This window comes from Channa argus, chromosome 7, assembly GCF_033026475.1.
Source record: "Channa argus isolate prfri chromosome 7, Channa argus male v1.0, whole genome shotgun sequence".
In the NCBI taxonomy this organism is placed as follows: Eukaryota; Metazoa; Chordata; class Actinopteri; order Anabantiformes; family Channidae; genus Channa; species Channa argus.
The window spans coordinates 20,966,443-20,992,141 of NC_090203.1; the positions used below are offsets into that span (position 1 = coordinate 20,966,443).

General features: G+C 39.1%; 2 protein-coding genes across 6 annotated transcripts in view; one reads left to right on the forward strand and one right to left on the reverse strand.

The window, feature by feature from the left end:
* Nucleotides 1-5,337: 5,337 nt before the first annotated feature.
* Nucleotides 5,338-24,906, reverse strand: ube3d (ubiquitin protein ligase E3D). Its single transcript, XM_067511912.1, has 10 exons — nucleotides 24,612-24,906; nucleotides 20,330-20,544; nucleotides 19,750-19,840; nucleotides 18,062-18,284; nucleotides 15,241-15,313; nucleotides 15,076-15,154; nucleotides 14,437-14,545; nucleotides 13,617-13,783; nucleotides 11,362-11,500; nucleotides 5,338-5,771 (listed from the first exon to the last, which is right to left on the reverse strand). Exons 1-10 carry the CDS (start codon nucleotides 24,701-24,703, stop codon nucleotides 5,751-5,753), a joined length of 1,209 nt encoding a protein of 402 aa, XP_067368013.1. The 5' UTR covers nucleotides 24,704-24,906; the 3' UTR covers nucleotides 5,338-5,750.
* A 416-nt stretch (nucleotides 24,907-25,322) lies between these two features.
* Nucleotides 25,323-25,699, forward strand: part of dop1a (DOP1 leucine zipper like protein A) — a 29,326-nt gene continuing 28,949 nt past the window's right edge. For 2 of the 5 annotated variants that reach the window (XR_010914941.1, XM_067511910.1), the window contains exon 1: nucleotides 25,323-25,501. The gene's annotated coding sequence lies outside the window, so the exon portion shown is untranslated. The remainder of the gene's footprint in view (nucleotides 25,502-25,699) is intronic. The other 3 variants (XM_067511905.1, XM_067511908.1, XM_067511907.1) reach the window with 2 other exon arrangements.

Consider the following 25,699-nt stretch of genomic DNA (forward strand, 5'->3'; position numbering starts at 1 on the left):
ACCTCCAGCTCTGCCTCCTGTCTTTTCTTCAGTGCCACTGTCTCTAAGCCGAACAACATTGCTGGTCTCACCACCGTCTTGAACACCTTTCCTTTCATTCTCGCTGATACTCTTTTATCACACAACACACCTGACACTTTTCTCCACCCGTTCCAACCTGCCTGCACTCGCCTCTTCACCTCTTTTCCACACTCACCGTTGCTCTGAACCGTTGACCCTAAGTACTTAAAGTCCTGCACCTTCTTCACCTCTGCTCCCTGTAACTTCACCATTCCACCTGGGTCCCTCTCATTGACACACATGTATTCTGTCTTGCTGCGGCTAAGCTTCATTCCTCTGTTTTCCAGAGCAGACCTCCACCTCTCTAGATTTTCCTCCACCTGCTCCCTGCTCTCACTACAAATAACAATGTCATCTGCAAACATCATAGTCCAGGGAGATTCTTGTCTAACCTCATCTGTCAGTCTGTCCATCACCAGAGCAAACAAGAAGGGGCTCAAAGCCGATCCTTGATGCAGACCCACCTCCACCTTGAACTCCTCTGTCACACCTACAGCACACCTCACCACTGTCTTACAGCTCTCATACATGTCCTGCACCACTCTAACATACTTCTCTGCCACTCCAGACGTCCTCATACAATACCACAGCTCCTCTCTCGGCACCCTGTCATACGCTTTTTCTAAATCTACGAAGACACAATGCAACTCCCTATGACCCTCTCTGTACTTCTCCATCAGCGTCCTCAAAGCAAATACTGCATCTGTTGTACTCTTTCTAGGCATGAAACCATATTGCTGCTCACAAATGTTCACCTCTGCCCTTAGCCTGTCTCCCTGATCAAATTAGCTGTAGTAGTCCAGTCATCTGGAAGCACCTCCAAACCACCCAGAGTCTGTCTCAGCTCCTCCCTGAAAACTAAACGACATTCTTCCTTTTTCAACTTCCACCACTTCATCCTCTGCTCTGCCTTAGTCCTCCTTATCTTCCTCACCACCAGCATCATTTTACACACCACCATCCTGTGTTGTCTGGCTACACTCTCCCCTACCAATGCTTTACAGTCACTGATCTCTTTCAGATTACAACGTCTACACAAGATGTAGTCTACCTGAGTGCTTCTCCCTCCGCTCTTGTACGTCACCCTATGTTCCTGCCTCTTCTGAAAGAAAGTGTTTACTACAGCCATTTCCATCCTCTTTGCAAAGTCAACCACCATCTGACCTTCTGCGTTCCTGTCCTGAACACCAAACCTGCCCATAACAGTCTCATCACCTCTGTTCCCTTCACCTACATGCCCATTGAAATCTGCACCAATGACAACTCTCTCACCTCTGGGGATGCTCTGCATCACTTCATCTAACTCACTCCAGAATTTCTCCTTCTCTTCTAACTCACATCCTACCTGTGGGGCATAACCACTCACAACATTGAACATCACCCCTTCAACTTCCAGCTTCAGACTCATCAACCTGTCTGATACTCTTTTCACCTCTAGAACATTCCTCACAAAATCCTCTTTCAATATAACTCCTACTCCATTTCTCTTCCTATCTGACCCATGGTAAAACAACTTAAACCCTGCTCCTAAGCTTCTAGCCTTGCTACATTTCCACCTGGTCTCCTGGACACACAGTATGTCCACCTTCCTTCTCTGCATCATGTCGATCAACTCCCTAGCCTTCCCTGTCATAATACCAACATTCAAAGTCCCTACTGTCAGTCCTACATTCTTAGCTTTCCTCTTCTCTCTCTGCCTACGAACACACCTTCCTCCTCTTCTTCTTCGTCTTCGACCAACAGTAGTCCAATTTCCACCGGTACCCTGTAGGTCAACAGCACCGGTGGCGGTCGTTGTTAACCCGGGCCCCGACCGATCTGGTATGGAAGTCTTTGTCACGATTCGCATGTTTGATTTGGCATGTGTTTTACGTCGGATGGCCTTCCTGCCACAACCCTCTGCATTTATCCAGACTTGGGACTGGCACAAGAAGACACTGGCTTGTGCCCCCTTGCGGTTGCATTCTCTGAAATAACTTCTATTGATAAAAAAAAAAACAAGAAAAGAAATCGCCCAGAAAATGGCCCAGACAGTTTTGTTAGGAAACATCATGTGTAATTTAGCATGAGACATCTTCAATCTTGTCATCATCTTGTCATTTAGCCAATTTTAACTAGATTAGTCATTCTGTTGTTTGATTTGGTCTTTGTTGTATTAATTAAAATATTCTGTTGAATCAAAAGTCAGATTTTGATTTCTTACTTTTTGTCTTTTATTACTTTTGGTCAGTTTCAATTTATTTCAGCAACAGTTTCAAAGCTCTGCTGCAAGTGCAGCCCATCTACTATTTTCTTTCATTTTGCTGATGCCAACCTCTTATCCAGGGCAAAAGGGCGTTTTATATTGCTGCCCAGACCCTCTGGAAATGTCTACACATACAAAAAAACTCTTAAACTAACCTGATGTCCCCCTGCTACTCGTTTTACCATTAAAGTCTTACATGCCTTTAGTGTGTTTTCATGTTACATTTTATACCATACTAAGGAAGAGTAAACATTTACATGCTAAATTTCAGGAGGTTTTGTTTTTACATTTTGCTTAATGAATTATCATCATGAGCGTGGCAGCATGCTGGTGTTAGCATTTAGCACAAATGTTGCCTCACAGAGCTGCTGCTTGGAACCTTAGGTTGAATCACTTCATTCATTCATTCAAGTAGAATCGGTCCAACCAACGTTTTTATCTACGTGAATTATAATTTTTCAACAAGAAATGAATGACATGATGGAAGCCATATCTGTCCAAAGGTGCAGCAGAATGATGCTCTCACAGGAAATTTAAAATAGTACTGTTAAGTATATTCCCATTCATACAGAAGAGCAGATGAGTAGAGTCTCCCTATAATTTTTTTTCTGCTGCACACCAGCAAGCAAAAACTGTCCTACAACCACGAACAAGTAATTACTGAGGCTGAATATGGAGTAGACCTTCGAACAGAGTCATATTTTCATGAGATAAGTGTCTGAAAAGGCTAATGAGCTTCACAGTGTCAACAGACGGTGGTGTACTGGCCAAAAAACTTTTAATTTGACACTTCCATTGTCTATCATCAAGGGGGAAAAGACAAAGAGTGCCTGCAACCCCTCAAGGCATCTGGGTGACTGTGTTTGTCACAGTGTTCAAAACAGCAGCAGCAGCCCGTAATGTGGAGTAGCTCCTTCTGCTAAGCAGGCTTGAAACAAATGGGTTATTTAGAGTCTACTTCATTTGCACTTGTGGAGAAAGGACAGGAAGGAAACGAGGAACCCTTGACTGTTCAGCGTTGGATGTATTTAATTAGCCAATTCACACTCTGCTTTGCTGCCTCAGTGGGCACAATACCTCTTTGTATTTTTTAAAAGTAATTGTCACTTGCCACATCAGCATTCAGCAGATACAGCTAAGAGCAGAAAAAATAGCCCCCCTGTCCGTATTAAGATCCTTTAAAATTAGGAATTGGGCTAGATATTATGCTGCATTGCTGCCACATTTCATGAGGTTTGATGTAGCAGTGGTGAGTAATAGATTAATTTTGCCTTACTCAGCTGACAGAGCTTAGCAGGCAGTTTCTTTTTCTGGTTAACACAGTTAAAGTGGTCTCACCTTGATTTACAGCAAAAGCCCAATTCAGAATGTCACAGTATTTTTAAAATACAGTGAGCTACAGCATTCTAAAGTACAGCCAAAGTGAAATGAGAACGTCCAGGTTCTACTACTCTAGTGGAAAGAAAATATAATTCAAAATCCCACTGACATTTATAGGCTTATACAGCCTTGAAAGAAGCCTTTATATACGTATGTGGGTAATCTACCTTGCTCTATGAGTTTACCAATTGAAACTATATCTATTATAGTTTATTTAAATGACTTGTGATCCAGATGAAGAGGTTCTGTGGCTAATATTGCTGGAAAAGTTAAGGCTGCTTCAGATAGAAAGGTGTCAGACTACACAGTGCATTGCAGTTTAGTGAGTATAGGGATGTGTGGCCACAGATCAGTCACGGTGCTCATGCTGCCACATGTCCACAACCAAAAGTATATACAATGGGAACGTGAGCATCTGAGCTGCAGCACGGAGCAATTGAAGAAGTTGGGTTGGTCAGATGAATCATGCTTCAGGTCTTGTGGACAGCAGTGCATGTACACTGTTCATCTGGGGAAGTCATGAGACAAGAATGCACCGTGGGGGTCAGAGCCATGGAGGCCCCACTTCGCGACTAATGTGCTGCTAAGACCTCTGAACACCTTCAGAGGTCTTGTGGAAGCCATTCTTCCATGGGTCAGAGCTGTTTTGTCAGCAAAATAGGGACCTATTCTATTTTAGTTGTAGCAGTGGTCCTAATTTTATGGGTGATTGGTTTATATTTACTCTAAGTTTTGTGAGTCTATGATAAATAAACTCAATAGAAGTTATTTTGTTTCCAACAATACCATGTGCGCACCGCATAGGCATCCTTTAACGAACATAATTTCACATAAGCGCTCTGTTACAGGCTAAATGTCATTTCTCGAAAGAAAAGGTGAGTCCATGCATTAGTAATATGAGGAGCTGCAGCTACTGTACAGAAGCTTAGAAATATCTGTAATAACAGCTGGACTGAGAGTCGTGACCAGCATCTAAGTAGTGAGACTCTACAGATTACAACAACAAAAAAAAAAAAGAAAATCCTGACTGAGACTGAATTTAATAGCGGTGGATAAAAGTTACAATGCGAGTACTCATGCTGTCACAGTTGTATTCTTTCAGAGAAGTTTTTTATTCTTGTGATCAAAAAGAAATGACTTTTTAAATTATGTTATGTGGTTTTTTAAATTATGTTTGAATAAATAATAAAGTGGGTTTTTATTCTACCAAGTGTTGCAGTGGATGGCAGTTTGTTTCATGAATAATTTATAAAATATGAAGAATAAACCCCAGGAACATGCTTTACTTTCCACAATATCTGGAAACACAAGTCCCTATGTGATATCAGGCCTTTTGCTCTCCATCTCGCAGTTGTTGGTTCAATCCCCGGCTCACCATTTAACTTTAAATTATTACAATAGCTCTTGCTACCACAGTTTACATAAATACCATCAATCACTAATTAACACTCCCAGTTAAACCCACAGCTAAGCAGAAACCATGTAGCTTCGCAAGCTGTTTCACACTCACTGCTGTCCCATGCAGCTGAAACCCATGTGTAAAAGGCTTTCATCACAAGCCAACTCAAGAAATATGTACCACGTATAAAACAGCAGTCCCCTTCCGTAAATTAAAAAAAAAAAATTATACAAAGACGAGACGCTTTCAAAAATACAACTGTTTATTTTGTTTTGTGGACAATAAGTAAAAAACAAATAAAATTTAAAGCTGGACAAAAAAATTATCCCATAAAGTTTGTATATGATACATTTTGATATAATAACACTTAAGGATTAAAAATTCTAAACAACAACAGATCAAATTACATTTGTTGGATATTTCTGTTTTGCATTTTTTGGATGTGCTCAGACTTAGCAGCCTGTGCTAACTTGAATTGCAATGCCAACATGTTGACAGAAGCAATAAACACAACTTGACATGCAAAACAAGCTAATACATGATTGAGCTGATACAATTAATTCTACTGCAATGTGTGCATGATGTCATCTCAGCATTAAACCTTCATGAAAACATTCATAGGGCTTCCGCTTTCGGCCTTCCCAGGTCCTCCTCCAAACTTTGACCTCACAGTCTCAGGTATGCCACCTACGAACAACAGGGAAATGATTGAAATCATGTGCAGAAACCCGTAACACATAAATATATAATAGTCTACCTAAATGAACTTTGAATTTTGCATTGTACAGTGAGATTGTTGGTTCCCCAAAGCGCAGATGTACTGGATCTCTATGGTCTGCTGATCAGCACAGCAACACATTATCTGCAATTAGTGTCTTCAAAGCAGAAGCACCACAGGTGGTAGAGATTTAATCATGTTCAAAAACACATTCAGATACACAAAGCCCTAAAAACAAATAAGCTCAGCCATGTCTTCTCTTTCTTTCTTCATCCCATCTGCTGCACTTGGGTGTTTGCCTGCTACCTAGACAATGGTTGCGCCGCACCAAGGGCTCAATCTTGGCATGATGGATGAAGGCATTCGCCTCACTCAAGGCCCTGTCTTCTCCACCCCCATACTAATGTCTGCTCACCACTCAAATACATCAGTTGTATTTCATACAAATGATAACACACAACAACTGGAGTGAGATGCTGCTAAAGTAACTGAGTCTGAGAAGAATTATACCAAAATAAGACCAAGAGAACTAGGGCAATAGGAGTTTAGAGGTTTGGGGAGCAGGCTTGTGACTAGAGAGGGAAAAAAAGTTAGAAAAAGTATTGCCCTTCCTACCTTGACTACAGTAGCTGCTGAGCAAGCAAAAACAACTCTATGTGTGGAGGAGTTTGCATTTTCTCCCTGTGTGTTTCCTGCCACAGTCCAAAGACATGTATTTTAGGTTTATTGGTGACTCCGTATTGTCCGTAGGTGTGAATCTGAATCTGAGTTGGATGGATGGATGGAAATAACCAGAACTGGTCAAAAGTTGTCAAAACATTGTGTGCTCTTTGGTCAACATCAGTCATTTGGTGCCACTACAGATAAGCTTCCAGTAAAATGCTGGTGTAACCAATTTTGCACTAGTGGTGGTACAGAGACAATGACAGGAGGATAGTAGGAGGACGTCTTCTGAGCAAGCACACACCCATGAATGCTTAGTGCAGGCACTAACATGAGTGTCCTGTGGGTAAAACAGGAACAAGAGACAGATATAAAGAACAAAGTTGCTAATCTAAATAATAACATGTGTCTGTTCTCATCCTTCACTTCACCCAATCTCAATGACCTCAATGGCTTTTAAAAGGGAAGGAACCACTACCACTGGGTTTGAAGCGAGGACAGGTGAAGTGCTGCCTTTGTGGGGTTTAGAATTCAGCACTAGGGTTGAGAAATGTCCACAGTACTGTTCAGTACTGGCATATGTGAAGAATTGTGATAAACAGTGACACTGGGGACTGAATCAGTCCTCTATGCCGGTTTTAAATTACATATTGCCTGTAAGCATTTCTAAACACCATAACACCATAACACCACTGCAACTGACAGCTGGCAGCTTCATGTGCCAGCGTGCCTTGCCAGCTGTTTTTTATTTCTTCTGTGTATGACTGCTGTCCTTTATGAGGGGAGGTCTTATTGTATGGGAGGGCTATAACTCATGATGCCAGCTTAAAGTTGTCTCTCAGCCATCTGCAATAGATGATGGCATAGTCCAATTAAATAACCCTATTCAGCAATTTCTATCCCTGTTACAGATTATCTCAAGCAGACACTATGTTATTTTTAGACTGAATAATGTTTCACAGCTATTGAGTGCACACATGATTAATGAGTAGAATTCCCTTGCTTGCCACACACTACATTTTGTTGTGTCCATATTTTAATGTGGTCATGTGGCAGCAAAACATCCCCAAAAAGCTCTTAAGCTCAGTGGTTTCGCAATGCTGAAACATAACTACAAAACTCCACATGTTCAGCAGCCTTGGACCAAATTTTCAAGAAACTGATGACGACAGACTTAAATAAAGGATGCTGTGAAACTTCTTACACATTTCATAAAAAAGTTGCATTCTCCCACACCTGGCTCGCTAAACTGGAAGTCGTCTTCTTGCTACATGGGCCTTTGCCTTCTTATCTTCTTTGTTACTGGTTTATTACCACAGCTGTAAGTAACTTTACCATTTAAATATACTGAACCAAATAAGACAGCTGATTTGGTGAAATGGTGAGAACCACTACAGCCATGTGTAAGAACAAGCCCTAAGAAACTGACCATTACCAATAATTATTACCAAAACAGTTAGCCAAAACAACTTATTATGAAGTAATAGATAAACAGTTTAATTAATTACAGTGTGTTTATTGTGATGTTCAAAATTAAGATTAATAAATAAGAAAAAAAAACAAGTGTTGTTAAAAATTTACTTTATCTAACTACTGGTCATAAACCAGTGACTTGTATTAAAACATTAGCATATACTGGTATGAACACTGATACAGAACACTAACACTGTTTATACATTCCTCTTCTCATCCATTTGTCTATGTGCAACAAGTCGAGACGTGTTCATCTTGGGGGAGGGAACCATTTACTTTACTGATGCTGTGACAGCTGAAAGACTGCGGCTATGTAAAAGTGAGACATATTCCTACTTTTGTTTCAAAAAGTTGCTGGATCAGCTTTTGGATCGGTATTTGTGTAACCTAGATGTCCTTTTTGTGGAAGTGAAGAGGAGGGGTAGTTCACGGGCTCTAGAGTGACACTCACAGCTGGAACTACTTTACACCCCATTACACTGGCAGGGCCCAGAGATGGTGGGTGGGAACCAGAGCAGCCTAGACAACAAAATACATTCCACATGCAGCCTAATAACAGGCTGTGCTGTGGTGATGCCTTTGATCTACACACAGGGACTGAAATTAAAAAAATAAATAAGAAAAAAAAAAACAAGTGTTGTGTTAAAAATGTACTTTAGCTAACTACTGGTTATATACCAGTGACTTGTATTAAAACATTAACATATACTGGTATGAACACTGATACAGAACACTAACACTGTTTATACATTCCTCTTCTCATCCATTTGTCTATGTGCAACGAGTCGAGACGTGTTAATCTTGGGGAAGGGAACCATTTACTTTACTGACGCTGTGACAGCTGACAGACTGAGGCTATGTAAAAGTGAGACATATTCCTTTTGTTTCAAACCAGCAACTTTTGTTTCAAAAAGTTGCTGGATCAGTTTTTGGATCGGTATTTGTGTAACCTAGATGTAACCTAGGTTGTGATGAAATTTATAGATAAATGAGTAATATGTCACTAAATGTTTGAACTATAAGATTAATAATAATTATAGTTATTTGAGCTGCATGTACAGTAGGCAAATGTTTTTGGGGTGCTTTGGGGGGAGAGGGTGCGTGGATCTGTTTTTGTGACTGTTTACACCTTTATGAAACATGTAATCTCTTTTTGTCTTGATAAAACACTCAGCTAGTTGCAGGAGATGAATCAGCTTGCTAGAGGCATGAATTGGCACAACACTGCTGAGATTTGCGAGGTGTGGACATTGGCTCCTCTACAAGCCTTTATGATTTAGAGTTACCCATATTACACTTCTTCGCATGGCTTTGCAGAGACATGTATCAAACGTAACATTCACCCTTAAGAATGTGATAAATGTAAGGGTCACAATCCACACAGGTGTTTGCAGATTTCTTTGATTAGCTGTTCTCTCTCAAGACATTGTAGGCATGCACAGTCAGGTTTGTATATATTTTAGCTCCGTATGCCAAGAAAATGGATATGAAAAAAAGATCAAATTATGGTTATATGACATTGTCACATAGTAATAATTACTGAAATTTGCGGGTATAGCAATAAAAGGGTGGTACTTCCTACACAGATCATCACATTTTTTTTCAACCAAGCCATTAAATTAAAGCTGAAAGTCTACACACATCTTAATTGTTTTATATCAAGTCCATACTGAACCAAAATTATTAACATAATGCCACTGTCCAAATATATGCAGACGTGACCATATAATCTGTGTGTGACTGACAGCTTCCTCACTCTCCTGCTTATTCTAATATTCCTTTCCCATGGCATGAAAATCACAGGCGTGAATAATGACATTCATGATGGCTCAGTTTCATTAACTGTCCCATTAAACAGAGAGCGAGTGAGTCAGCATGGACAATACTATGGCCCAGGCATTGGGTCATGCTAAATATAGTTACACCTGTGCTTGCACAGCAAAGACATGTCAAAATGTGTACCATGAATAAGGTCAATTATTCTAGGTCCACTTTACTTCAATCTAATCAGCTAGAACTTGTGTGGGAGTACTGGGCTGTTCTTCCTAATATTCTGATCTGTGTAAGTGCCTTAGATGCAGTGGGTGAGTAAATTTGCTAAATACTGTTTTAGATCCTGTTTAGATATGTGGTCACTAAAAGCATGAACATGATATACTGGACATGTTTCCTTTGAAACAGTTGGAAGTAATTTTGATGGATAATGCCATTTGCTCTTCTCAGGAGGGCTTTCGCTCACTTTTTAAACAGGGACTCTTAGATGCTCTCAGAGCATCTCTGGTAACTCTAGATGGCCCCATGATCACATTACCTTCCCATCCTCTGGTGGCTATAGCACAACAGGCTTCTGCTATTAGGAAGTCGTAGAGTGTGTCGATTTATCACACCCTTTTTACTGCTGCAACCGCTTCCAACACCAGACAGATACCGTGTCCCGTGTCAGGGTCACTCTATCTGTTGCCTTCACTTCAGCAGAGCCTAATTTCATGTTACCTCAGTGGTTATCATTGCAATACCATGTGTAAATTTATCATCATTAAGGGCTGTGGTGTGAAATTGAAACCCTAGGATTTTAAATAATCGATTACTAATTTATGTGATATCTTTACACACTATTTTCACATTAAATGCTAAATATAAATTGCAAGGAACTACTTCATCTTCAATACACCACTTCAGTCCTCACAGACTAAGAAAGACTTCAAGCCTTTAACTGAACACCCCCTGCCTAGGCAGACACCAAATGAAGCTTCACAGTATGTACAACAGCAGGTTTTCTTCTCAATTATTTGCTGAAGGTATATTACTCCAGCCCCTGTATTTCTTAACAGATGAAAAACTTGTTTAAGTGGTAGGAGTCACTTCCTAAACTTTCTGAGCAGGAAGTAGAGAATAGCGGTGCTAATTACCCCTGTCACTATGTTTGAAACAGCTAGGAGAATAAAGTTGCCAGCAAAGTGAACACCTCCTATTTTCTAGTCAAAGGGTTGTCCTTGGCAACTTGAGCTAAATATACACATTGTGCACAATTACAGGTGCTCAGAAGCCAGAATCGAGCTGACAAAACGTAAAACCTTACATTTGACCCACATAATCCCTAAAGCAAAGCGGTTAAATGAAACCTCTGAATAACGAAATTAATTAAGGCGGGATAAAAACACTGTCAAGCATTACTGAATGATGGAAAAACAAGGTTCTGTAAGTAAGAAGTCAGTGAAACACCTGACTCCTGCAGTGGTCCTACTGTAATACACCTTTCAACAAAAGATGAAGATGCATTGGAAAACTTTCACTGTCTCTAGATTTATATTGCGCTGTATCAAGGCAAGCAGTCTATAAATATCAAAAACGTGTTGCGGTGCCAAGTATCAACGCGTCTTTGTCATCCCGTCGACTCATTACATCGCGTGACACCTGTCTTACCTCATAGGAGCTCATGCAATGCATCGATGCAGGAAGTGTAGCGTTGCTGTCTTCTATCACTTGCAGAAGCTCCTCGCACACCTTCAGTGGCAGCACCACAGGATGTCCTATCACGTTGACCTCCCAACCGGTTACAATGCTGACAACACACACACACACACACAGACACACACAGTGTAAGAGTAATTTATAGTGACTGCCACAGCATTATTCAACCAAGAATAGCTGCTGTAAATCCCACTTTGAAGTGTCTGTCCTGCCATTTTAATTAACTAGTTTTGAAATGTAAACTAAACTGGAAAACCACACCTACATGAAAGCAGATAGATGGTGAGTGTGTGTGGCTTTAAATCAGTGTGCATGTGGGATGAAAAGAAGAGGGACGTGAAAAGAGAAGAAGAAGAAGAAGAAGAAGAAGAAGAAGAAGAAGAAGAGGAGTGATTGAGAGAGGAAAGATTGATGCTCTGTCAGTGTGTGATGCTGATCCAGTTTGTTTCGGTGACATTTAGCCATCTGTGCACTTCCCGAGAGGGGAAGGTCTTCTCAAAGTTTTGGCAGTTCTACTTAAGACATCGGATTGAGGAAACACTGCTGTTATGTATAGGTACACAGAAAAGTTGCCATTTTTCACTCAACAACTAAGATCAGTTGTGATGTGAACATCTTGATGCATAGCAGTTTATCATAATCATAATGCATTGTGCACAATAACTAGTTAATGTAATATAAAGTAGGATTTTATTACATACATCAGAAGGAATCCTATGGAAAACAAGTTGCCCCTATAATTTCCATTAAGTTGAATTTCCATATCTATGAGACCTTATGTTTCCCATTGTACTGGACTGTGATGTGGATTGTGACTTTCCATCAACTCATAATCAAGTCACTGCCATTAGTGACAAGGATAATCCACTTAGGCACTGGCTCACTGATTCTCCAGCCAATTATTGGTTGTTGTAACAACACATACAGCAACCTCTGGCTGCAGTCAACTGCAACTGACTGTATCCCAAATAAGGGGACTGCCACCCTGGGACTTCAGCTCCCCAGGCATAACTTTTAATTTAAAAACGTCAGAGATGAGTGATGAAGGATAAATTTTAAATCGTTTAGGGGGGAATGGGAGTGCGAGTAACACCGGCGTTTAGCTTTGCGGGACTTCAGAGACATGCCAGAAATAGGTGGATTTCAAAAAGCAATTGCTTAAATATAAAACCAAGACTCTAATGCACAGCCGTGTTTGTAAATTTGCATCAATTCAGTTATGGTATAAACAAACTATTACAAACTGTAAACTCTCCTGCTGATTAAATGTCTATGTAAGGATTGTTTTAAAAACACATAGTGTCAATATCATTGTTTTCAATATGTTAAAAAAATGTATACTGGGCATATTAATATTACTGAATTCTTCAAAGCCAAAGATTTTTATTCATTTCTGTCAAAAGGTGCGAGTACCTCTGCAGTATGAAAAAGCTGATACAATAACTGAAATACCATGGAGGTAGCTCTCGTTCAGCCTCGACAGAAACAGCAGTTCTCTAGTCAAAAGTTGCTGTAATGGCTTGTTTTACAGTGACGTCTGTCTCGGTGCCCAGCGTGCACCTATATTGAAACAGTTTTCCTGTGCATCAATCAGCTCAGGGTTTATCATGTGCTTTAAAAGCACTCGTATTGCTTTTCCTGAGAAGAGAGGAGTTGTTCTTTCATTTGAGTTTTGCTTCTAATTACCCTTTGTATGTCAGTCAGCCGGTGGGCTTGTCAAAATGTCAGAAACAACAAAACTTCGCAGTTCTGCCTTCACTTTACCGGGCTGCAGGGGAAAGGAGGAGGAGGAAAAAATGCTGAGTGCTGTTTCTCTTGAAAATAATGAGGGTGGAAGGCTCTTCTAGTGGGGGGCTGCCGTACTGAACATGGAGACCACATGCAGCACATCCACCTACACATCTCTAATGCATCACAGCAAGGTACACAGAGTCTCGCTCCAGTCAAAACAACGTCTCCTGCTTGTGCAACAAACACAAGCGTGGCTTATGCAACTGACAACATCGGGAGGATATAAACATCTGATGACAATTAAGCACAAGCACTGATCCCTGGTGTAAAGGGTTCTCTGAAGACCTACAAACTGTTCACTCACAAAGTAGTCTGTTATCCCTCGCAGTGAGCCTAGACAGGTGATGATTGAGAGTGAGTGAGAGTGATGATCAAAGTGAGGGAGGGGGGTCATAGGGGGTTTGGTCTTTGCTTACTCTTTCTGCTGGATGCTTGTGTTGGAGCAGGTGATATAGAGGAGTTTCAGGGCTCTGGCAGCTCTGGGAAGTGGAGTATGGAGAGAGGAGGAGCTGATAGGCCCCTCACCCCCGACACACATCTCTGGGACTGACGCTATGATGGAGTCGCTGTTCAGCAGCCAGAGCTGCAGGAGGAGAATATTTAGCCTTAATATTGGTCCTGGTTCTGCTTGGGGAAGCTCAATATTCATCTGTAACATTTATGTTAGCACTTTGATATTTCACTGAAATACTGTAATTTTACTAAAATTGCTTGTAAACATGATTTTTAAATAAATGCTTTACTTATCTTCTATAGGTAGTAAAACATGATAAAAAACACATTTTCTAGATTTAAATAATAAATGGATTTGCATTTAAAAAAAATAGCATATCATCGACTGCCAATAGGAATCTTTCATTATATATTTATTGAATTTGGTCCAATTTCACACAAGATTGATTAGATTTGCTATCCTCAGTTTCAGTGAGGAGTTCTAACATCCTAAAGTCTGCCAAGAACACAATCTGCATAAAACAGTCAAACTGAAACAGGCATATAAGCACAGAATTGCAGCCTCAGTTAAGATAATAAAAGTACTAAAATATAAATATTTTATATATATATTTTCCACTTGTATCTGATTTTAAGCCTGACAGTGGGCTCAACATTTCAATCAGCTTTTCATATCAACCGAAGAACCTACAATATTACTCTCCCCTTTATTTCAAACAACTCAGGACACTATTTTAACTAAAAATATCAAATCTTTCTCTGACCGTATTGAAGAGTTCTTACCAATAAGAAAACTTTCCCATCAGGAGTCTGGACAGAGAAGTGGAAGGTGCTAAGTGAGTTGGAAAGACCCAGCAACCTGGCTGCAATAGTCCTCTCCAGGAAGCAAGACCTGTCCAAAACATATTCATTCTTTACATATTCATTCCTTATGGGACATATGACCTGTCACTCTAAGATCAAAATATAGCAAATTTGTGTAGTGTTGAAGACTGTACCTCGACTTAAATAATGCAGATGGCCATTAAATTCATGTTTACAGTAGCTTTGAAGGGTACATCTGTTTTAAAAAGGGATGCATAATCTTTTAAATTTTTCCAACTTGCACAGTGGGAGATGTGGTTATTAAAATGTTTAATTCAGTACTAAAATTGTAATAATGTAATTTTTGCTGATATGCGTCATTCCCCCAAAGTTTCAGCAAAATCCAATCAGTGCTGTCTCAGAGGTTGGGAGAGAACGACAATGGGAGAGATACAAATGAACCAAAACTGATTCCGTGTCCTTACTGATTTTATTGTGAAGTGCAAAAACAACAAGAGCCAAAATGATTAACCTACACGAGAGATCGCAGATAAAAGAGCTTGGTTTAAATGCTACAGTTTTCTAATCATCACCACTAAAAGCTTGCATGAAACTTGCCTCTCAAGTGAAGCTTCTGGCTTTCTGTCTCCCACTGCAGGCTCCACCACCACCTGTGTGATGTACAGTTTTAGGGTCTCTGAAAGATACAACAGAAAAAAAAAAGGCTCATATGTGCAACTGAAAATGATCTATTTATGAAAATCTATTAAAAGTGATGTATACCTGGTGCAATAGCCTCTCCGAGCACTGAATAACAGCTCTTGCAGGAGACAAGTGTGAGTCGATGGCAGGGTTTCTACACGCAAAAAAGTAAAAAGCAGAAATCAATCAACTTAATACACCCATTTTTAACCTGGCTGTTAGGAAACCACAATCAATAGCCACTAAAACCAGAAAGGAAGACGGAGAAGTCATGTCAAATCACTTTATTTATAAGCACATTTGAACAAAAGAGGTTTACTAAAGTGCTTAAAAAGTTTCAAATAAACAGAGAAATAAAACACACAATACAGCAAGGAGTCAATCAAAGTAATACAAATGTCGGACAGTAAGGGGAAGATATCTCAACCAGGTTTAATAGCCAGATTTTTCCACAGTTTTGGAACGATCACACTGTCCTCTTTAAGTTTAAGTCAAAACCTTTGAACATCCAAAAGCATCTGGTCGGAGGACCTGAGTGCTGAGTGGGCGTGAGAATATATAAAAGCTCAGAGACGTGGGGTGACGCTTAATCTACTGAGTGACTAAAAAGCAAACATTAACACTTTGAAATCAATCCTGCTGGCGAACAGAAGCAATTAAGTTTGGCTTGTATAGAGGAGCTTTAGTCACGATTAAGAAATACAAGCAGTCGTCCACGGACCAGAGGGTTAGTGGTTCGATCCCCGGTCCTGGCTATATATCGAAGTGTCTGTGGGCAAGAGCTTTGCAGTGCTGGTCCAAGCCTGGTAGAAATTGAAGTGGGTTGCGTCAGAAGCGGCAAACCGGTGTAAAGAAATCCCCAAAACTGTGCCAAATGAACAAGCGGACAATGATCCGCTGTGGCGAACCTGAACTCACGGGAAAAGACGAAAGGACAAAAAAAAAAGAAATACTAACAAGAGCTAGTGTGTATAGTGCATCACAGAATTGAGCTGGGGTGACATAAAGGCATGAATCAATTTCTCAATGCCTGAAAGAAGCTAGATTTGAAAACTGTGTTTATTTGTCAAATTTAAGGTTATTGTCATACATCCCACCATAATTACCCAACCTTGCAATTAAACATCATAATTGAATATTAAAGTTTCATTAAAATTCAATGCCATCCATTCATTGATAGATTCAAGGCAAGCTATTAAAGACTTTTTTTAAGATGGAAGGAGTTGTTATTATAATTTAGCTTTACAACAGTGAAGAGAGATGCTATATTCATTAGAAGAAATAGACTCAAAAGGAAAAATGTATAAAATAAAAAGCTGGGGAAATTGATCCTTCAGGTAGCCCACAAGTAAGAATAGCTGTGGAAGATCGTGCAAAGCTGACAGACAATGTTCTGTTAGTCAAATAAGATTTGAACCAGCTTAGAACTGATCTTTGAATACTGCAGCACAATTCGGGGCAAGAAATAAGAATACGGTGGTTCACAGAATCAAATGCAGCTGATGTCTCAAAGCGCCAAAAAGAAAATTAGTGTCCCCAGTGTCAGTGGTTAATAAAAGATCATTAAAGTTCTAAAAGTGCAGATTGTGTTTTGTAGTGGGTTTAAAACCAGAACAGAATACTTCTTAAATTTCAAAAGATGATGAAGTCTGGATTTGACTTCTTTAAAAGAGGCTGAACTACATTGTGTCCAATGACCCAGAACTTAATTTAAAGTAATCGTTGATTATTGCCACAGCAGGTTTAATGGCATGGAAATCTTCTTAGACTAGTCTAAGACTAGTCCATCTGACTGGCAGCTAGAAGACAAGTTGTGGCTTCAGATGACTAATAATTTCTCCAAAGTGAGAGACAGACACCCTCATATTGATCCAGGACATCAGAACGTGTGGGAGGGGCAGACTGGTTACGAACAGAAGGTATTTGATATTGGCAATCATGTGAATTAAAACATCTAAGAAAGTTCTCATAATTTGAGAACACATGGAGGCAAGTAGGGTCAGTACTTGTGGAGAAAAATAAAACTCAGAGAGGTTCACTTTAAAATTTTTGAAGGATACCCAAAGCCTGTCTTCTCTTTTCATTTAAGCTCAACACTCACACCAGAGAGTTCTACTGCAGGCAGATTGTCATTTGTTCTGCCGTTCTTTCTATCGCTTTTTATTTTTCTCAGTTTCAGTCATGCAAAGAGTGCCGGCCGTGCACAGAATGACTAATAGAAAGACGGGGAGATCAATCGTCATCTACCGAGTGCTAGAATTTGACTTCACTCATGCAGCCATCTGAGTGTCTAAGTATACGTTACAATTAACTATAAATACATTTTTGCTGTTTTATTTTAAAAAAATAAGTAAATTGACCATTTACTGCCTCATAGTAGTAGTAGGTATAACTTTTACTCCTATAATGATTCTTTCTTTTAAATTAAAAATGACGTCAGTCGATTAAGGAAGCATAAAACATATACTCATTAAAAAATAAATATGAATGAATCTGGCATTTATTTCTTGTTGTTACTGTATACTGATTGTAGGCAGTCCTAACCCCAGTCTAAAACAGGATTAGTCAGCTGGGGGGAGAAACGTTACTTCCAGATGGAGAAGTCAGTCCCAGCTCCTCTCTCAATCCAGCTGGATATTGGGCAACCTCACAGTTTTTTGGGTCAGTGTTCAGTCAGGTTAAAACGAGGTGAAGGAGGCAGGTCAATTCAAATAACTTTATGTTTATATAATAAACTGCATATATGTATTTATTTGGTGTTTATTTCTACTTAGATCTTTTTTTTCTTCATATCTTATGTACTTTTTTGTTACAAAAAACTACAGCGTTACAGATTCCATAAACAGTTCAGACCTTAAAATGTGGCAAAGAAAACCAATGTTTTTGGTTGCAGGTCCGTTACCTTTGGATCTTGACTGTCCTTCGTGCCAACAGGGCTCACTTCCTCTGTGAGAGTCTGTTCACAGCTACCATCTCTGGCTAGAAGGAGGAAGGTGTCACCCAGTAAACAATCCTCTGCTCTGGGCAGCAACTTCTTGTTAGCAAAAGGATCAGGGTGGCAACACCAGTCATCCACAATGGCGTTCCAGTTTCCATTAGGGAGAGGAAGAACTCGTTTAAACATTCTGAAGAAGAAGGGACACAAAAATGCAATTACAGATATTATTCTATCAGTGTTGTTCGGAAATGTTATTACTTGGCTCTTTCACGTTTAGAACTGTTATCTACTAATAAGTACAGTGCTCTCTGAAGGCCAGAAAAAAAAATCAGAATACAAAGGAGACAAATCTGACAAAAAAGTATCCAACTGACCTCAGACATTGATACATCATTCCATATTTAATCTTTATTCTCCAGTAGTGCGTAAAAATGCATTTATATGGACTGAATCTAATACAGTCATCGCATGTTTACAATAAGAAAAAAGTAACATTTTTACAATATCTTGACTGTTTAGATACAGGCACTGAAAAAGCACATCTTCCTAATTACAGTCATGGATTCCACTTATCTAGCTTTAAGACTGATGCTCCTCTAGGTCATATTTTTGCAGTAATAGAGGAAGATTAAAAGGTGCACAAACGTCCAAGAAATATACTGTTGTTAGGGATTAAAAACTCGACTTTACCTCTATATATCTAAAAATCATTATCTTCTTTTGGCCACTCTGGGGGGCGACATAAACAAGTCAAACAACACAAGCATTTATTTGAGTCAGGTTTTTTGGTCCTACTCATTATATCCACCATCTATGCTGCCTTTAGATTTTATTTACGTGGTCTCTTTGGCTTTCCGACAGGTAGCATCCCGTTTTTGCCTGCTGCTGGAATTGAGCTTGATCCTGCTAATTATAGCGACCGTTGTTTTTTTTTTACATTATATTTTGTAATTTAACCCATTGTTGATACAAAACTACTCATTAGAGTAGCTTTCACGTTATACTTGTTATTCATTTCAGTTTTAGGCTATAGAAAGATAACTTTTCGAGGGCACTTTGTGATGATTGCAGTTAACAGAGCACATTGTTAACAAAGCATAATGAGGCATAATGCTGCTGAAATAATGACATTTTACCTTGCTGTGAGCACTTCTCCTGACATTTCTAGTTTTCCTAGACCTTGTTGAGAGCAAAAAAATTTTTGAAATTTTTGAAAGTTTTGGGCAACTTTTAGTAGGTTATTGCTGAGAAACATAGCCTGAGGGCAAGGGTCTTCGTAATGCAGCTACTGCAATTTTCAGCATGTCACACCGCTGCCCAGAGAAAGCTGAAGGCAATAAGAATGATGCCACTGTTCAGCTGAACCACCTCAAGGTAAGAAACACAATTGTTTTTTTAAATGGGTAGCACACTGTGATTGGAAAATCAAGTATGATTAAATTTCCATGTAACACACCTTTACGTCACACCGACCATATAACTCTAACACAGTCAAGCTGACAACTCTGGACACAAATCAATCAATCTCCCAAATCATTACTTCTACCTGCTGGATCACACCACTAATAAACGTTCGCTCCTCCATCTGCGGTGGAGGGTGTAAATAAAAACCCATTTCCACCGATGCTCTCTCCCATCTGTCTGCTCCTCACCTGTCCTCCAGCAGCCTGGTCATGCAGGTTTGGCAGTAGAAGCAATAAGTCTCGTTTGCCCGGAGTGTCCCCATCACGCAGCCAGAGGCCTCTGTAAAGGGCCAAAAGCAAACAAATAAGTGAGCCAGATTTGGTGAAAGGGTGCTAAACCTTGCAATACAGACAGCGGAAGAAAAAAAGAACAGTGGCAACAGTGGCTTGGCTAGAAAGCATTCATCTGATTCTAATTAGTTAATGACTTTCCATAGCTATCACACCCTATTATGCTGGGAATCACACGAACAATGTCAGGACATGCCAAAAGGTAGAGCTTGGGAATATTATGCTGATTCTGGGGTATATATATATATAGTATATTTCCATGCTTATGTAATCTGTTGCCTTGGCTGGCTATGGATCCTGAGAGCAAAATTTACACCTTGACTGTCTCGGATGACCAACTGCCGCAATCCAATTACCTCAGAATAGACGGTAGGCTTTAAATAGCTACTAAAATATTTCAGTCTTGTCTTGGGACACAGAAAGCTTACACAAGTCTGTTTTTTTTATTTCTGTTTCCATATTCATTCTTGGGCAGTACCTTCCCCGGAGATTTGTGCGACATTGATGCGCAATCTATAATGCAGCTCCTCCTCTACATAAGAGTCTCCCACAGGTGTTGGAATGCAGGATCCCTGCTCCAAGGTGACTCCTACTGGCAATGTCAGGATCAGTTCGCCTCGTGGTGTCTGGATTTGAAGAGAGGACTCCCCACCTGTCAGGACCACGTCAGCAGGACTTCTGGCTACATCTTTCCTGGAAAGCAGACAGGAGAGGATTCTTTACAGAAATTGGTTTAAAATGCATGCAAGAAGTGCAGCCTTGCTGGAAGATAAATTATTATGATTATGTTTCTAGGTCTATCATATTCTTTTTCTGGTCAGTTGCAATATTCACATAAAATACATAATTACTCCACTCGTTTATTAAGTAAATGTAAATCAATGATTCCCTGTACCACCTCAAAATTTAGGCATATCTAGACCTTATTCTGAATGGCAGGAACAGCCTCATATTATGAGAGTCAGTTAGTCTTCCCACTTTTGAATCATATTTCAAACAAGTACCTGATCTTGATTCAGTGATTGAGGACGTTTAATCTCTGGAACATCCTAATACATTTTTGTGTCTTGTTGGATTATACATATATTAAAATACTTTGATTGCGGTTCTGAGGGCTCTTTTTTATGCTTAAACATTGTCAAATCATGATTTAAGAGATTATTTTTATATTTGTATTACTGGTTATCATTTCATTAGCATGAGACTTAAGACCACCACCCCTATTGGTGGAAGTTAATGGAGATCCTAATTAATGAACGAATAAGTATATAATTTCAGTACATCCTTAACGTCGATGCTACAAATTTGCACTTTATTACAGCAAAAATAATTACCCAATTAACTCAGCAGATCAAGAGTAAATTAGACCAATACGTGTTCTAATAAGTTTGAAATTGTTTTCATTTATAATTCATGCAAAAATGTTAAACATTTACGGATCCAGCTTCTAAAATGTAATGACTTGAAGTAATTTGAACACATCACCAACAAGGACATTTTTCAATATTTTCTTTTTATGCTTAATGTCAATGCAAAGCCCTAATTTGAGATGATTACATGCAAATTCCAATATATTCAGAACATATACATTATAGCTGACTAGTTTTAATAATTTTGATTACTGTTACTAACTATTTTTTATTAGAAATAAATGAAAAATACCCATCATTAGTCCTCTGAGCCCAAAGCGTGTTCTTCATTTTTTTTAATAAAAAATAAATAGCCCCACAGATATTTAATGAACTTATTTTTTAATAATTACAATGGCAATTATAGTAGCTGCAACCAGAGTGTGTTTGACATGTTAGTTTAGGAATTTCGCTGAACGATACATTAATTATAAAAACAGTTGTTTCTCTGTCCTTGGATTTACCAATTAATGTACAGTTTCACCCAAAGTTATGACTACTACAGAGACTGGATCCTTTTCTAATTTTCATTCTGCACGACAAGAGAACAAACAAGTCAATTTCCCTAAAACTTGGCAACATCCAGTCATCAACTGCACAAATGGATTTGTCCCCTGTCCAAGACATATGGATTGAGGAGACTCTGTAATTAGTCAGTCTTGTACAGTACAGTCATTAATGAGCCAGCCTTGGATACAGAAGTAAATGTGTTGTTTTCTATGTCAGACACTCCATGTTGAAACAGCACTATCCCCAAATTCCCTGCAAAAGCCTAATACAATAAACAACTATTAGAAAAAAATACACCAGCCTCAGATAAAGGCAGTGCTACATAATGACTGAGTTCATGAAGATCACTATCTGAGAGAAAGGGCAACTGGATGCAGACTGTGCAGTTCCTTTAGTTAAAAGGATGCATCTGCTTTTTATTACTTTGTTCTTTGTTTTCTTACAGCCTTAGAAACACTGACGGTGTACAGTCCTACTCTGAGTGGTCGGTAGTTTCGTTTTCCATTTCCTGTATCTCACAACTCTATACCTTCAGCCCTATATTAGATCTAGAAAATGCAGTTATATGTCATGAGAATAAGACTTTTCCCCACAGTGCAGCTGGATATGGATCCAGTTCTCCCCCTTAGGCTACATCTAGTGCTCTGTGGGAGAGCAACAGCTTTTTTTGGTTGCATCTCAAACCTCATTAACTCCATCTAGTGATGCTGTAAGTGTACTACATCTTTTTTTCAGCAAGCACAGGCAGAGCCAGGATCATCTAAGAAAAACAAGCATCATTTTCATCACTATATAATCATAACTGTGGCGTAATTTAATTGGACATAATACTAATTATATTTAATATATGTTCAGAACATTTTCTTAATATATATTAAATATATAGTGAACTTAATTGGCATCTCCAACAGCATCATGAGGTAAAACGCCTGGAAGAGTTGGAAGGAGTAACCAATGTATTTTGGGTGATCAAGTCCCACTAAGCGCAAACCATATGGGATAGTGTATTGTGGCACAATCAGTGTGATTCGTTAACAGGCTAAGTGTGCCTTGCATTCTGAAAAAAATAAAATTCAAATTACCAAAGGTGAAACCAGCAAAGCACCCCACACCCTCACACCTTCTCCTTGATGCTTTGTGGTGGGAACAACACATGAAAATACAAACTGTTTTTCTTCGCTGCATCTCACAAACACAGTGTTTGGAGCCACATCTTAAAGTAAGATGAAATGTTTTTTCTTCCTTGGTTGAACTGAGCTTCCCATAACACTGTTGACCACAGTAACTGAAGAGGGATGTCTGCTGTAGAACAACATCACCTTTACACAACTGAAGGTGACTAAATCATGAAACCGATTAATTATGTTGCGAATAAAAATCATTTTGGTTTTTTATTTTGACATTTTGTGGTGTTGCTCTCCTTAATAGTGGTTGGTTTTGTGTGACTTGTGGTATAACACCATTTACATAAAAAGTATTTTCACATGGTTGTTACTTATTAGTTGTTTAAAGAATAATAATATCTAATAATAGCTAATACCTCAGGATATTTTTAGAAAATAAGAGTACCCAGTCAATTAACAGTAGTTAACATGGATTTCAGGATAGAAAACCAGTGTTGAGTGCTTTAAACCAAACGCATTCATTCATTACATTTTAGGGAAGGAAATACACTATATTATTATTTTATTCTTTTATACTTAACTACTTCAGCCTACTTTCAGCTAGAACCACGGTTCAAACTTCAAAACGTTCAGCTTATTAGAGAAATGTGTGTGAAATGCTTTTTAATATATTTTATAATTTTTAAAATGTTCAGCTTTTCTCAGAAACCTTTTCTTATTCAAATGAATAGAGAGAATCTTCAGCTACTCTTCAGCTTTGTCCTCTATCAGCTTTAAGTAGTTGGGCATACTTCAGCCTAGAGAGACCATTCAAACTTTCAGCAAATCACAAGATATTCAGCCACCAGCCTTTTATTCCGTTTGTTAATAACTTTTACAGTTTTTGTATAGTCACAGTTTTAGTTTGGGACACTTTTTGGTGAATTATCGACTTCAGTTCATTTGATCAGCCTCAGAGCTGTGTCCAAACACTTTACATGACAGTTTTTCTCCCACATGATACACAGTGGAGATACAAAATGGTCATAGTAGCTATCACATTTCTAGTTTCCAGGATTTTTATGCTAGTATTTCATGTTACAGCTACTCGAAGCAAAACAGCTAAAGTTCAATTCTGCTTATTTTCTACCTGTTTAAATTTGTTTTTACGTTTTCATAACATTTCAGCTATTTCGGCAAAAGCAAAACGTTGAGCTCTTATAGCAAAAATATTGTTTTTCAGCTTTGGTTGGAAAATCACAGTGCACTCTCTTTTTGGAAATGCTTTTTCTAATTTAACTCTTTAACCTAGAAAAGTGAACTTTATGTATGGTGTAGTTTTCATGGTTACCTTTTAACTTCGAAATATCGTACAACGAAACAAAGACAATTAAAAAAATTAAAAAACACTGAATGACCAAAGAAAGTTCAATATTCCCATCCGAAATCGTAATGGAGAAATGCCTCCATAAGTAGACGTATTTGATCTCTTTAGCGTTATTTTTACATTTTTATCATTGAGCAGACAAAAAGTATTTAAAACAACGAGGCTAAAAATCCTTTAAATGTCACCGCAACATCAGAAACACACAGCCACATGATCACATTCAGGACTCTGTTGTCTCATAACACTAGTTGAAAGTGCTAACTATGCTAATGCCCTCAGATAGCGTAGCCTGCGAAAAGAAGCAGAATAAACTTACCTAACTGTACCTGTTTGTGACAAGAACACATTTACCTCACAATAAGTAGTCCTGTCTGAAGCCTTTTTCTCAGCTCTAAGAATAATCCAACTCCATGTGTTTTGGCTGGCATCTCCACGCGTTCCATTCAGTGAGCGGAATATTCTTGGAATATTTAAAAAACGAGATCAAACACAATTCAAAGCTCAATTTTGCTGGGAAAACAACGTAGCATCCCCAGCAAGACGAACGTGAAATTAATAGAAGAAGCCAACGCAGGTTTCAGAGAAATCCAGAGGTTGGTGTTTGTCTGCAGCGTGATGAAACAACAACTGTCAAGGGGACCACATAGAGAGTTGTATCCGGTTAGACGTTTCAAAATAAAAAAAGGTACAACGCGTTTTACATTGTCAGATAAACCACTGTGTTCGAGCCTTTGCACACTTGAGTTCCATAAAAGTGGAGTGTTCAGAAGATGCACATTCGTTTATGCTTTTGACAGGATTAAAATATGTATATATGCTGTCTGGTTAATTTGCTTTTTGAACTAGTACTTTTATAAATTTTTGGTGATCACACTGTACACACTGGTCTTTTAATTCAAGAGAATAATGTAATTTCATGTTCAGATTTGGTAAAACTTCACCCTCTTGCATACAAAATCTCTCTTACATGTGTTTAGGTTTGGTTGCACCAGATCCTTTTCTTATTTTGAAGTCGTCTCACAAATTCCCATTGTGATGTAACAGTGGGTGACTTCACACTGCTGAGAGGCGGAAGACGTGCTTGCGGAAGACCGGTTGGACGTTATGGTTGGTTGCCCGTGGAGCTAATCTGCAGTGCAGTCTGGGAGCTGTCAATCGTTTCGCTTTGTATCTCTGGCATTCCAAGGGACTGATGAGTTCTTCACGGCATATTTCTATACCGCGGGGCAGCCCTAAGACAAGTAAGAAAATGTTACATAAAATTACCTATGGTCTGCTTTCAAAGCCTTTTTTATATCAAGAGACCTGTGTGAATGGGGGATGTATGAGCCGGGCCCTTCTCCATTATCCCTTAAACAACCTGGCACTAGCGTTAGCTAACGTTGGGTTGTTGGTCTCATTGTTGACGTTGTCAGCCGTTTTTAGTCGCCGGAGCTGGC